The 12,356-nt window shown below is 41.6% G+C and overlaps 1 protein-coding gene across 1 annotated transcript in view; it reads right to left on the bottom strand.

Moving 5' to 3' along the window:
• Positions 1 to 12,356, bottom strand: part of PTPRN2 (protein tyrosine phosphatase receptor type N2) — a 1,410,930-nt gene that overhangs the window by 1,388,174 nt on the left and 10,400 nt on the right. The window contains exon 2 of the mRNA XM_064274265.1: positions 6,312 to 6,425. Within this exon, the coding sequence (XP_064130335.1) occupies positions 6,312 to 6,425 (114 nt within the window). The remainder of the gene's footprint in view (positions 1 to 6,311; positions 6,426 to 12,356) is intronic.

Here is a 12,356-nt window from a genome sequence, read left to right on the forward strand (position 1 = left end):
ACCACCCAGGGACCCCTTATCTGACCACAGAAACTTTTTTTTTTTTTTTAATGCAGTAACTCAAAAAACACTTGGTAGCACTGTCCACCAGCCCTAAGGCACTAGAATGAATGTGAAGGCGAAGAGTCCAAGGTTGCTCAGCCTCTCCCACTCCTTGACCACCAGGACTTGTTCTCTCATTTGGGACTATTTAATTAACTCCCAACAATGCAACAAGCATCACACTATCACTTCATATTATAACCACTCCATCATATTTACAAACTGGCCTACTGTCAAGGATCTGAGGCTATGAAGAGATACAACTTTATTTAGATAAAAATAATAGGTCACTGATCTTATACACAGAAAACCCTAAGGAATCCTCCAGAAAACTACTGAAATTAATAGAAGAGTTCAGCAGAGTATCGGAATACAAGATAAACATACAAAAATCACTTGGATTCCTCTACACCAACAAAAAGAACATAGAAGAGGAAATCACCAAATCAATGCCATTTAGAATAGCCCCCAAGAAGATAAAATACTTAGGAAAAAATCTTACCAGGGATGTAAAAGACTTATACAAAGAGAACTACAAAACACTTCTGCAAGAAACCAAAAGAGACCTACATAAGTGGAAAAACATACCTTGCTCATGGATAAGAAGACTTAACATTGTAAAAACATCTATTCTAGCAAAAGCGATCTGTAGATTTAATGCAATTCTGATCCAAATTCCAATGACATTCTTAAATGAGATGGAGAAACAAATCACCAACCCCATATGGAAGGGAAAGAGGCCCCAGATAAGTAAAGTATTACTGAAAAAGAAGAACAAAGTGGGAGGCCTTACTCTACCTGATTTTAGAACCTATTACACAGCCACAGTCGTCGAAACAGCTTCGTACTGGTACAACAACAGATACATAGACCAATGAAACAGAATTGAGAATCCAGACATAAAGCTATCCACATATGAGCAGATGTTATTTGACAAAGGTCCTGAAACAGTTAAATGGGGAAAAGAGAGCCTTTTTAACAAATGGTGCTGGCATAACTGGATATCCATCTGCAAAAAAATGAAACAAGACCCATACCTCACTCCATGCACAAAAACTAACTCAAAATGGATCAAAGACCTAAATATAAAATCTAAAACGATAAAGATCATGGAAGAAAAAATAGGGACAATGTTAGGAGCCCTAATACATGGCATAAACAGTATACAAGACATTATAAAGAATGTTGAAGAAAAACTAGATAGCTGTTGTTGTTGTCAGGTGCTGTCGAGTCAGTTCCAACTCATAGCAACCCTATGCACAACACAACGAAAAACTGCCCAGTCCTGCGTCATCCTTACAATCGTTGTTATGCTTGAGCTCATTGTTGCACCCACTGTGTCAATCCACCTCGTTGAGGGTCTTCCTCTTTTCCACTGACCCTGTACCCTGCCAAACATGATGTCCTTTTCCAGGGACTGATCCCTCCTGACAACATGTCCAAAGTATGTAAAACGCAGTCTCACAATCCTTGTTTCTAAGGAACATTCTGGTTGTACTTCTTCTAACACAGATTTGTTCGTTCTTTTGGCAGTCCATGGTATATTCAATATCCTTCACCAACACCATAATTCAAAGACGTCAACTCTTCTTCGGTCTTCCTTATTCATTGTCCGGCTTTCACATACATATGATGTGATTCAAAATACCATGGCTTGAGACAGGCGCACCTTAGTCTTCAGGGTGACATCTTTGCTCTTCAACACTTTGAAGAGGTCCTTTGCAGCAGATTTGCCCAATGCAATGCGTCTTTTGATTTCTTGGGTGCTGCTTCCATGGCTGTTGATTGTGAATCCAAGCAAAATGAAATCCTTCACAACTTCAAACTTTTTTTCCATTTATCATGATCTTGCTCATTGATCCAGTTGTGAGGATTAAAAAAAAAATTTTTTTTATGTTGAGGTGCAATCCATACTGAAGGCTGTGGTCTTCGATCTTCATCAGTAAGTGCTTCAAGTCCTCTTCACTTTCAGCAAGCAAGGTTGTGTCATCTGCATAACGCAGGTTGTTAATGAGTCTTCCTCCAAACTTGATATCCTGTTCTTCTTCATATAGTCCAGCCTCTTGTATTATTTGTTCAGCGTACAGATTAAATAGGTATGGGGAAAGAATACAACCCTGACACACACCGTTCCTGACTTTAAACCAATCAGTATCCCCTTGTTCTGTCCGAACAACTGCCTCTTGATCAATGTAAAGGTTCCTCATAAGCACAATTAAGTGTTCTGGAATTCCCGTCCTTCACAGTGTTATCCATAGTTTGTTACGATCCACAAAGTCAAATGCCTTTGCATAATCAATAAAACACAGGATCCTTCTGACATCAGCAATGATATCCCTGGTTCCATGTCCTCTTCTGAAACCAGCCTGAATTTCTGGCTGTTCCCTGTTGATATACCGCTGCAGCCGTTTTTGAATGATCTTCAGCAGAATTTTGCTTGTGTGTGATATTAAGGATATTATTCTATAATTTCCACATTCGGCTGGATCACCTTTCTTGGGAATAGGCATAAATATGGATCTCTTCCCATCAGTTGGCCAGGAAGCTGTCTTCCATATTTCTTGGCATAGACGAGTGAGCATCTCCAGCATTGCATGTGTTTGTTGAAACATCTCAATTGATATTCCATCAACTCCTGGAGCCTTGTTTTTGCCAATGTCTTCAGAGCAGCTTGAACTTCTTCCTTCAGTCATATTTTGGCTTTCGTGGACTTGCTCTGATTTTCTTCAGTTTCAGCTTTAACTTGCATATAAGCAATTGATGGCCTGTTCCACAGTTGGCCCTGGCCTTGTTCTGACTGATGATATAGAGCTTTTCTATCATCTCTTTCCACAGAGGTAGTCAATTTGATTTCTGTGTGCTCCATCTGGTGAGGTCCATGTGTATAGTTGCCGTTTATGTTAGTGAAAGAAGGTATTTGCGATGAAGAAGTCGTTGGTCTTGCAAAATTCTATCATTCGATCTCCGGCATTGTTTCTATCACCAAGGCCATATTTTCCAACTACTGATCCTTCTTCTTAGTTTCCAACTTTTGCATTCCAATTGCCAGTAATTATCAATGCATCTTGATTGCATGTTTGATCAATTTCAGACTGCAGCAGCTGATAAAAATCTTCTATTTCTTCATCTGTAGCCCTAGTAGTTGGTGTGTAAATTGGAATAATAGTCATATTAACTGGTCTTCCTTGTAGGCGTATGGATATTATCCTATCACGGACAGCATTGTACTTCAGGATAGATCTTGAAATGTTCTTTTTGACGATGAATGCAACACCATTTCTCTTCGAGTTGTCATTCCCAGCATAGTAGACTATATGATTGTCTGATTCAAAATGGCCAATACCAGTCCATTTCAGCTCACTAACGCCTAAGATATCAATGTTTATGCATTCCATTTCATTTTTGACCATTTCCAATTTTCTTAGATTCATACTTTGTACTTTCCAGGTTCCAATTATTAATGGATGTTTGCAGCAGTTTCTTCTCATTTTGAGTCATGCCACATCAGCAAAATCAAGGTCCCAAAAGCTTTACTGCATCCACATCACAAGGTCGACTATACTTTGAGGAAGCAGCTCTTCCCCAGTCATCTTCTGAGTGCCTTCCAACCTGGGGGGCTCATCTTCCAGCACTATATCAGACAATGCTCTGCTGCTATTCATAAGGTTTTCACTGGCTAATGCTTTTCTGAACTAGACTGCTGGGTCCTTCTTCCTAGTCTGAAACCTGTCCTCCATGGGTGACCCTGCTGGTATCTGAATACCGGTGGCATAGCTTCCAGCATCACAGCAACACACAAGCCCCCACAGTACAACAAACTGACAGACACTGGGAGCTCCTAAAAATCAAACACCTATGCTCATCCAAAGACTTTACCAAAAGAGTAAAAAGACTACCTACAGACTGGGAAAAAGTTTTTAGCTATGACATTTCTGATCAGCACCTAATCTCTAAAATCTACATGATACTGCAAAAAGACAAATAACTCAATTAAAAAATGGGCAAAAGATATGAATAGACACTTCACTAAAGAAGATATTCAGGTAGCTAACAGATATATGAGGAAATGTTCACAATCATTAGCCATTAAGAGAAAAGCAGATCAAAACTACAATGAGATTTCATCTCACTCCAACAAGTCTGGCATTAATCCAAAACACACAAAATAATAAATGTTGGAGAGGCTGTGGAAAGGTTGGAATACTTATACACTGCTGACGGGAATGTAAAATGGTACAACCACTTTGGAAATCAATTTGGCGCTTCCTTAAAAAGACTAGAAATAGAACTACCATATGATCCAGCAATCCCACTCCTTGGAATATATCCTAGAGAAATAAGAGCCTTTACACGAACAGGTATATGCACACCCATGTTTATTGCAGTACTGTTTACAATAGCAAAATGATGGAAGCAACCAAGGTGCCCATCAACAGATTAATGGATAAATAAATTATGGTATATTCACACATCGATAAAGAACAGTGAGGAATCTGTGAAACATTTCATAATATGGAGGAACCTGAAAGGCATTATGCTCAGTGAAATCACTCAGTTGCAGAAGGACAAATATTGTATAAGACCACTAGTATAAGAACTTGAGAAACAGTTTAAACTGAGAAGAAAACATTCTTTTGTGGTTACGAGAAGGGGGAGGGATGGAGAGTGGGAGGGGGTATTCACTAATTAGACAGTAAATAAAAACTACCTACTTTAGGTGAAGGGAAAGACAGCACACAATACAGGGGAGGTCAGCACAATTGGACTAAACCAAAAGCAAAGAAGTTTCCTGAATAAACTGAATGCTTTGAAGGCCAGCGTAGCACGGGCAGGGGTCTGGGGACCATGGTTTCAGGGGACAACTAAGTCAATTGGCATAATAAAATCTATTAAGAAAACATTCTACATCCCACTTTGAAGAGTGGCATCTGGGGTCTTAAATGCTAGCAAGCAGCCATCTAAGATGCATCAATTGGTCTCAACCCACCTGGATCAAAGGGGAATGAAGAACACCAAGGACACAAGGTGATTACGACCCCAAGAGACAGAAAGGGCCACAAGAACCAGCAACTACATCATCCTGAGACCAGAAGAACTAGATGGTGCCCGGCTACAACCAAAGACTGCCTTGACAGGGAACACAATGGAGAACCGCTGAGGGAGCAGGAGAGCAGTGGGATGTAGACCCCAAGCTCTCATAAGATCAGACTTCATGGTCTGACTGAGACTAGAGAGACCCCGGTGGTCATGGTCCCCAGACCTTCTGTTGGCCCAGGAGAGGAACCATTCCTGAAGCCAACTCTTCAGACATGGATTGGACTGGACAGTGGGTTGGAGAGGGATGCTGGTGAGGAATGAGCTTCTTGGATCAGATGGACACTTGAGACTATGTTGGCATCTCCTGCCTAGATGGGAGATGAGAGGGTGGAGGCAGTTAGAAGCTGGCGAAATGGACACAAAAAGAGAGAGTGGAAGGAGAGAGCGGGCTGTCTCATTAGGGGAAGAGTAACTGGGAGTGTGAATTTTTTTTTTTTTAGCAAGGTGTATATGGGTTTTTGTGTGAGAGACTGACTTGATTTGTAAACTTTCACTTAAAGCACAATAAAAATTATTTAACAAATAAAATAATAGGTCATAATAATGCTGAGCTAGATGAGACAGCTTCCTCCTCAATTTTTACTTTTTTATAAAAACTAATCTTCTTAAAAAAAAAAAAAATCTTCTTAGCACTCCTATAAAGTAACATGAATCTCCTTCAATGAAATGATATGACAAAAAAAATTATATAATAATATGAGGTAGAGACCGATCTTTCTAAAGTCCTTGGTTGATCAGCTGTGGAGATGGTTTAGGTTAGGCCAACATATCCCTGTCCAGGAAACTGCCTTGTATCGGGACCTGGCGGCTCTGCCTATAGCAACCACCGGCATGCTTCTCACACCAGAAACCACTAAAAGAATTGATACACATGAAACAGCCACCTAAGACTTCTCTATTCCATGAAAACAAGCACCTGGAGTAAAACCTTCCATACAACACACTCTGTTCCCAGGCCACTTCTTCCTACCATGATGCTACCTAGTTCAGCTGGGAGGATTCAGAGCACAGGCTATTTCCAAAGCTTCACTCCCTCAGAGGCTCTGTAGGTTTTTAAGAAGAAACAAAAGCATTTGGTGAGCACTGAGTTTAGCAGGAGCAACCAGAAGCTAGCCTCTAGGTGCCACCAATCCAGCACTGTAAGGCGCTCTCCTGTCTAACTCCCAACATACCTGTGCGGGACAGCTTCTGCAAAGTGGCTCTCAGGTGCTGCAGAACAGGCGGTGAGACTTCATATCGGTATATGTCTATCACCGGAATCCGCCGGCATCTTCCAAACACTCCATCTGTAAGAAGTAGAGATGGAGAGAAGAAAGAGAAAGTGACGTTCCATTCTCAGAGACGAAAAACATACTACACACATACATAAAATATATCCTATTATGCACAGTAGTGAGGCTTTGGAACACATCTTTAAAAAGTCATCAAAGAGCTATTAGAACTCAGAAGCATCAGAAAGTAATGGTTTATTTAAATAGAAAACAGTGCATCATGAAAAACACAAATTTGAAAGTGGAGAGAAAAGGATTTATTAATCCAGGAGAGTTTGAAGGTTTTTATTTTACTTTTTCTATCACTGCCTCCCCTGCCCTACCCACCCCCCGACTCCCCACCCCATCCCTAGGTTTTTGTAATTTCCTTCCCTTGGCGTTCACGTTTTTTGATGTGAAGCTTGCTTCTGACAATTCAGTGACAAAAAAAGTCAGTAACATTCAGGGTCTGTTTTCCAGATGAAAAACAGAACACCCAGAAAATATAAATATTAATTTGCTGAAGCCATGAGGATTTGTTGAAACATCTTTAATGGAGGCGCTGTGCTCTCGGTGTCGGGAAATGAGGGCTGAATCGGTAATGGCCTGCGAAGGCTTATTTCAAGGGGTGCTTTCTAATGAAAGCAACAAAAGAGAGCTGCTCACAGAACAATAAGATATTAATGGAGACTAATTTATTTAGCTCTGTTCCATTTGTCTAAAATGACAGACTCTTCTCATCAACATCCTTTCAAACCACACCTTCTAATTAATTTAGGCCCTAATTAGTCTTTATTTGGCGAATTGTTCATTTTGAGACAAGCTTCCTGTGGGGGGTTCAAACATTCAAATTACCTTCTTTCCTACACACAAAAGACGAATTCAGTGGCTAGAGCTTCACACACAGGGCTGCCATCTGCAGTTTTAGGCTTGGGTAGAAGGGGAAAATGGTTTCCTTTATTGTTCACAACAGTCTAAATGCATACAGTATTGCCAAAGAAAGCCATTCAAATGCAACAAGTTTAATTGGCAGGCACACATTTTGTCTAGTACCCGGCCGACTCAGTAACTGCGAGTTTGATATTACATATATGCTTCAGACGGCTGGCACCATCTGATTAGCAGAAAATAAGTATTGCAAGCATTTCGTAGATTTCTATGGGACTTTGCAAAGCCCAAAGAATACAGGGAAGACAACTTGCCCAGCTGCTCAGAGCAGGCAGACAATAGGCATGGAGAAGATAAACCTTTGGCCATTTTTTCCCTCTGTGCTGGGCTCTACCACGTTGCCTCTTCTGTCCAAAGGCCAGGCTGACATTAACGCAATGGCTCAATCAGCTGAGGAGGGGCTGTCCTCCCACTGCCCCCACCCAGCACGATGAAGTCTGCTCAGCAGGAACACGGACAGAACAAATGTTTAATATGGAAGCACCAGGGCATGCGTGGCTTTGTGTTGGGGGTGGGGGGAAGGAAAGGCAGAAAGAGGGAGAGGTACAGTGGGCAAAAGAGAGAAAAATAAAGAATTCCTTAAAACATCTAAGATTTTCATTTTACATTTCACATGCAAAGATCCTGAAAGAATCATAATATGTAGGAACTAAAAGGAACACTACATCCCAAATGCTCCTTTGAAGTGAGACTTCAGCTCGCCTACTTTGGGCACATCATCACGAAAGACGTATCATCAGAAAAGGGCATCATGGTTAGTAAAGTAGAGGGTCAGTGAAAATGAAGGAAACCCTCAGTGAGATGGATTGACGCAACAGCCACAATGGACTCAAACATACTGAAGATCGTGAAGATACGTAGGACCGGATTTCTATTAGGTCCCTGTGAGTCAGAGCCTAGTTGAGGGCAACTAACAACAACAGAAGGAACAGTGAGATTGTGCAACCCCTATATTTTACAGAAGGAAACCCTGGTGGCTTAGTGGTTAAGTGTTACGGCTGCTAACCAAAGGGTCGGCAGTTTGAATCTGTCAGGTGCTCCTTGGAAACTCTATGGGGCAGTTCTACTCTGTTCTGTAGGGTCGCTATGAGTCGGAATCGACTCGACGGCACTGGGTTATATTTTACAAATGAAATAACTAGCGTGAATGTCTTGACTAAGACCACAGAGGTAGAAGCTGAGCCAGAAAGGAATGGAAACCAGGTTCCTTGGTACTCAGGCTGAGACACTTCATACAGTTGACCACTGAAATCCTGGGTCAGGGCTAACCCCACATTCCCATCCCTGAGGCCACACACTGACCCGGAAACTACCGCATGCTGTCAACGTTCAGTAAAGCAGGGTAAATGTGTCCTCTGCTCCATCCCCCAGTACCATGCCTGGCTGCCAATAGCTTACATGGCACTCTTGCACAAGCTAGAAAAACGCGCCCCCTCTGGTGGATATGCCAGGTGGGCACAGGGCTTGGCCGAGCCCAGCTGGATTGCAGATCCCATTCATCCACTGCAGTTTGTAGTTTTGTTGGAATGAAATTGGTAGTAAATATAAGAGAAACGTGTCCTTGGGAACGTCCAAAGATCTCACCCACTGGTTGAGAATCACCTTCCTAAGAAAACTCGTCAAATCATTCATATTTTCAACAATAATAAAAAAAAAAGACATTATTTTGGAACTTTTAAAGTAAATAATCTCGTTACAATGGCATCATTTTTAAAATTTCGTTTGTTGCATACAATATCGTAAATATATTCCCAGAATATTTATTAGATTTTCTTGAAAGCTCTTAAGCATATATAAATATATTTAGAATATATATGTAATACATAATATTGTATATGTTTTTAAAGTTAGTTTTAGTTAATGATTTTTTTTAATGATTGTAAAGTTGAAAATAAAACTAATCATTGATTCTCCCTGCATGTGGACTATATCCATGCTGATCAGAGAGAGACAGAAATTTTCCCCAATGCATTTTCCAGCAATGGCATTCATATATATCACCATACTTAAAGAACACCACAATATGGGTGTCCTTTATTCTAATTAACAAAATTTATATCAGCAATAGGCTTGTTAATGGCGATAATGACCAGAAATAAAGAGCTTTGCAGGTTCCACAGATGTTCTACACATACACATTGCCACTCTTTTTGACTTTAAGAGACCACCAGTTTGCTGGGTTTCATAACATTTATATTTGAAACAGAACATTAAAGAAGTTCATAACTATTTTGGTAGAATTGATTTTTAGTGGCCGGAATTTTTAAGCCATTGCTTTGTTCCTCTGTATCACTTGGCTAGTAGGCAAGACCATAAAGGGGGTTTCTAAGAAAATAACGAAGACTAGAAAAAAAGATGAAATTAACTCATTAAAGCAGAAGGTTTAACTGTGATTCCCAGACATATATGGACTCAGGGTGATGAATGCAGCAAAGTTGCTGGGAGTTGAAACTAGAAGAACAGAAGCTCTCACAAATCCGGAGGTGGACAGTTCCATTGCTTTGGAAGGCTTGGTCTCTAAAACTATCACAGAAAGTGACGCAACCTGAATCATTTGGTTGACTGGGCTGTATAATCACTCTCAAAATTACCTAGAGTCTTTCAGGACCAACCTCACACTGAACTTTCCTTATGAGTCTTCCACTAGCCTCGGTATTCCTGGAACACTCCGTGCCAGGACTCCATTTGGCATTTAATCGTTCAGTGTCTCCTTGTAAACTCTAGTTTATGTCGACTTCTTCTGTAACTTTTCTATGCCCATGGTCCTGCACTCCATCAAAATAATTTCTTCATCCGAACTCGGAGTAAGCTATCCAGCTCAACGATACTGAGTGTATGTGGTGTCCCTTAATAAATTCAAAGTATATTGCAACAGAAAGCAGTCAAGGTAGGATACCTTAGAGTTTATGTGTCTATTTATCAGACTCTCAAAACCTAAAATCCTTCTCTTCAAGAATTGACATCACATAAATGGCTTTGGTTTTGAGTTTCACAACTGGAAATTGTGTTTAAGTTGGGAGCATCCCAGAAAACGTTGTTGCTGTAGAGTTAACCCCAACTCATGGTGACCTTACGTACAACAGAATGAAGTCCTGGGCCACCTTCACGACTGTTGGTATGTTTGAGTCCATTGTTGCAGCTATTGTGTCAGTTTATCTCACCAAGGGCCCCTCTCACCCTCCTCTTAACCAACCATGATGTCCTTTTCTAGCGATTGGTCTTTCCTTATGGCGTATCCAAAGTAAGCAAGCCAAAGTCTTGACATCCTTATTTTCAAGAAGCATTCCGGTTGTATTTCTTCTAAGAAATAGAGAAAGTCATGGGTCTAAAAACTGTGGGAGATAAGAATGGGTTTGCCTATTAAAACTGTAGATTCTCTTATCCCTCTACCATCACCTATATGTGTGTGTGTGGTGCAACTGATTACTTTTGTATGGCCTTTTTAGGCATGGTCTGTAACTTCCACCCAAGTGATTGGGCCAAAAAAAAAAAAAACCAAACCCAGTGCCGTCGAGTCGATTCCGACTCATAGCAACCCCATAGGACAGAGTAGAACTGCCCCACAGAGTTTCCACGGAGCGCCTGGTGGATTCGAACTACCCACCCTTTGGTTAGCAGCCATAGCACTTAACCACTATGCAACAGAGGTTCCAGTGATTGGGCAGGACGGAGCAAATAAGGTAAGTGTGGCCCACCAAGAGGACTGATGAGTTTTGCCTTAAAATAGAGCCAACTCCAGAGCAGAGAGAAGAGCCCACCACCACCACCAAGAAAGAAGAGACCAGCAGCAGCAACCCAGCAAGCAGCAGAGACTGTGCAGCAGAGGTGGTATAGTAGGCTTCCCAGCCCATGGAGACAGAAAGCTGAGTGCCTTTAGGCAGAGGCTTAGGGCCAGAGAGAGGTGTGCCTGTGAGCATGGCTGGGAAGAGGCTGTTCTCATAGAAGAACTGTCTCCTGAGTATTCCTGAATCTGAATTGTAAATGGTTACTTCCCAATAAACCCCATAATCATGAGTATCGTCTGTGAGTTCTGTGTGGTCATTGTCATGAATTATCGAACCCAGCAAAGAAGTAGAGAATACAGTGGGAGGGACTGTTGGTGTCAGAACTGGTAAAGATGGTGGAGAGAGGAGGCATGTCTGACTGCTGCCTCATAGGAATTAGCCTTGGGCTGCTGATCTTGATTCTCCTTCCCCCTTGTGAAGTTAGAGGAGGTCAGAAGCTGCCCCTATGCAGTTTTTACAGCTAGGTAGCCCCACTATACTTTCCAGCAGAAGGCCCAAGGCTATATGCATATAAATGGGAAGACAGTCAAGGAGAGAAGGGAAGAGGAAACTAGAATGTTTGAAAAAGGGTTATGTGTTTAGGATTCCGTGTTTATCTGAATATACTGTGGATACTGAATGCTTCTCCTACGTAGTGTTGTACAGCAGACCTAAATGTGTGATGGAAATGAATAGTGAATATTATAGATTACAGAGAGCCTGTTACTCAGCCTTCAGCCAATGCTTGACTGGATATGGTAAAAGGGGAACTAGGATGTGCCCAAGGGCAGCACAGGCTGGTTCAGTGCAGTGGCCCTGTGTACAGAATGAGGGCACAGGTTGAAAACCTGAGCCCTGGCAAGATCTGCATTTGAAAGGACTCCTAGAACACCCAGAGCTGCTAAGAGAACAGATGATTTGCATTTGAAGGCAGGACCTGCAGAAGGAGAAAAAAAAAAAGTAACTGTTTTGCTTTTTGAATTTTCAACAAGCAGATGCATGGAGGCAGGAAAAGTCAATGCCCATCAGAAGGAGCCCCCTTCCAGGAATGGAAGTTAAAGTGAGCCAGTGAGTAGAGAGCTTGGTCTGCTCACTTGTGGTGACCAACTGAGTCCACTCAATGAGTGGAAATGGGAAGTGCAGCAATGAAGAGATGGGCTGAGGTTGGACATGTTCCACCAGCACCCACTGACCTAGTCCAGGTCTGGGGATGAGACAGAGAGAGGAAGGGCTGGCTCGTCAGAAGTAAAAGCAG

The sequence above is a fragment of the Loxodonta africana genome, chromosome 22, assembly GCF_030014295.1.
Source record: "Loxodonta africana isolate mLoxAfr1 chromosome 22, mLoxAfr1.hap2, whole genome shotgun sequence".
Taxonomy (NCBI): Eukaryota; Metazoa; Chordata; class Mammalia; order Proboscidea; family Elephantidae; genus Loxodonta; species Loxodonta africana.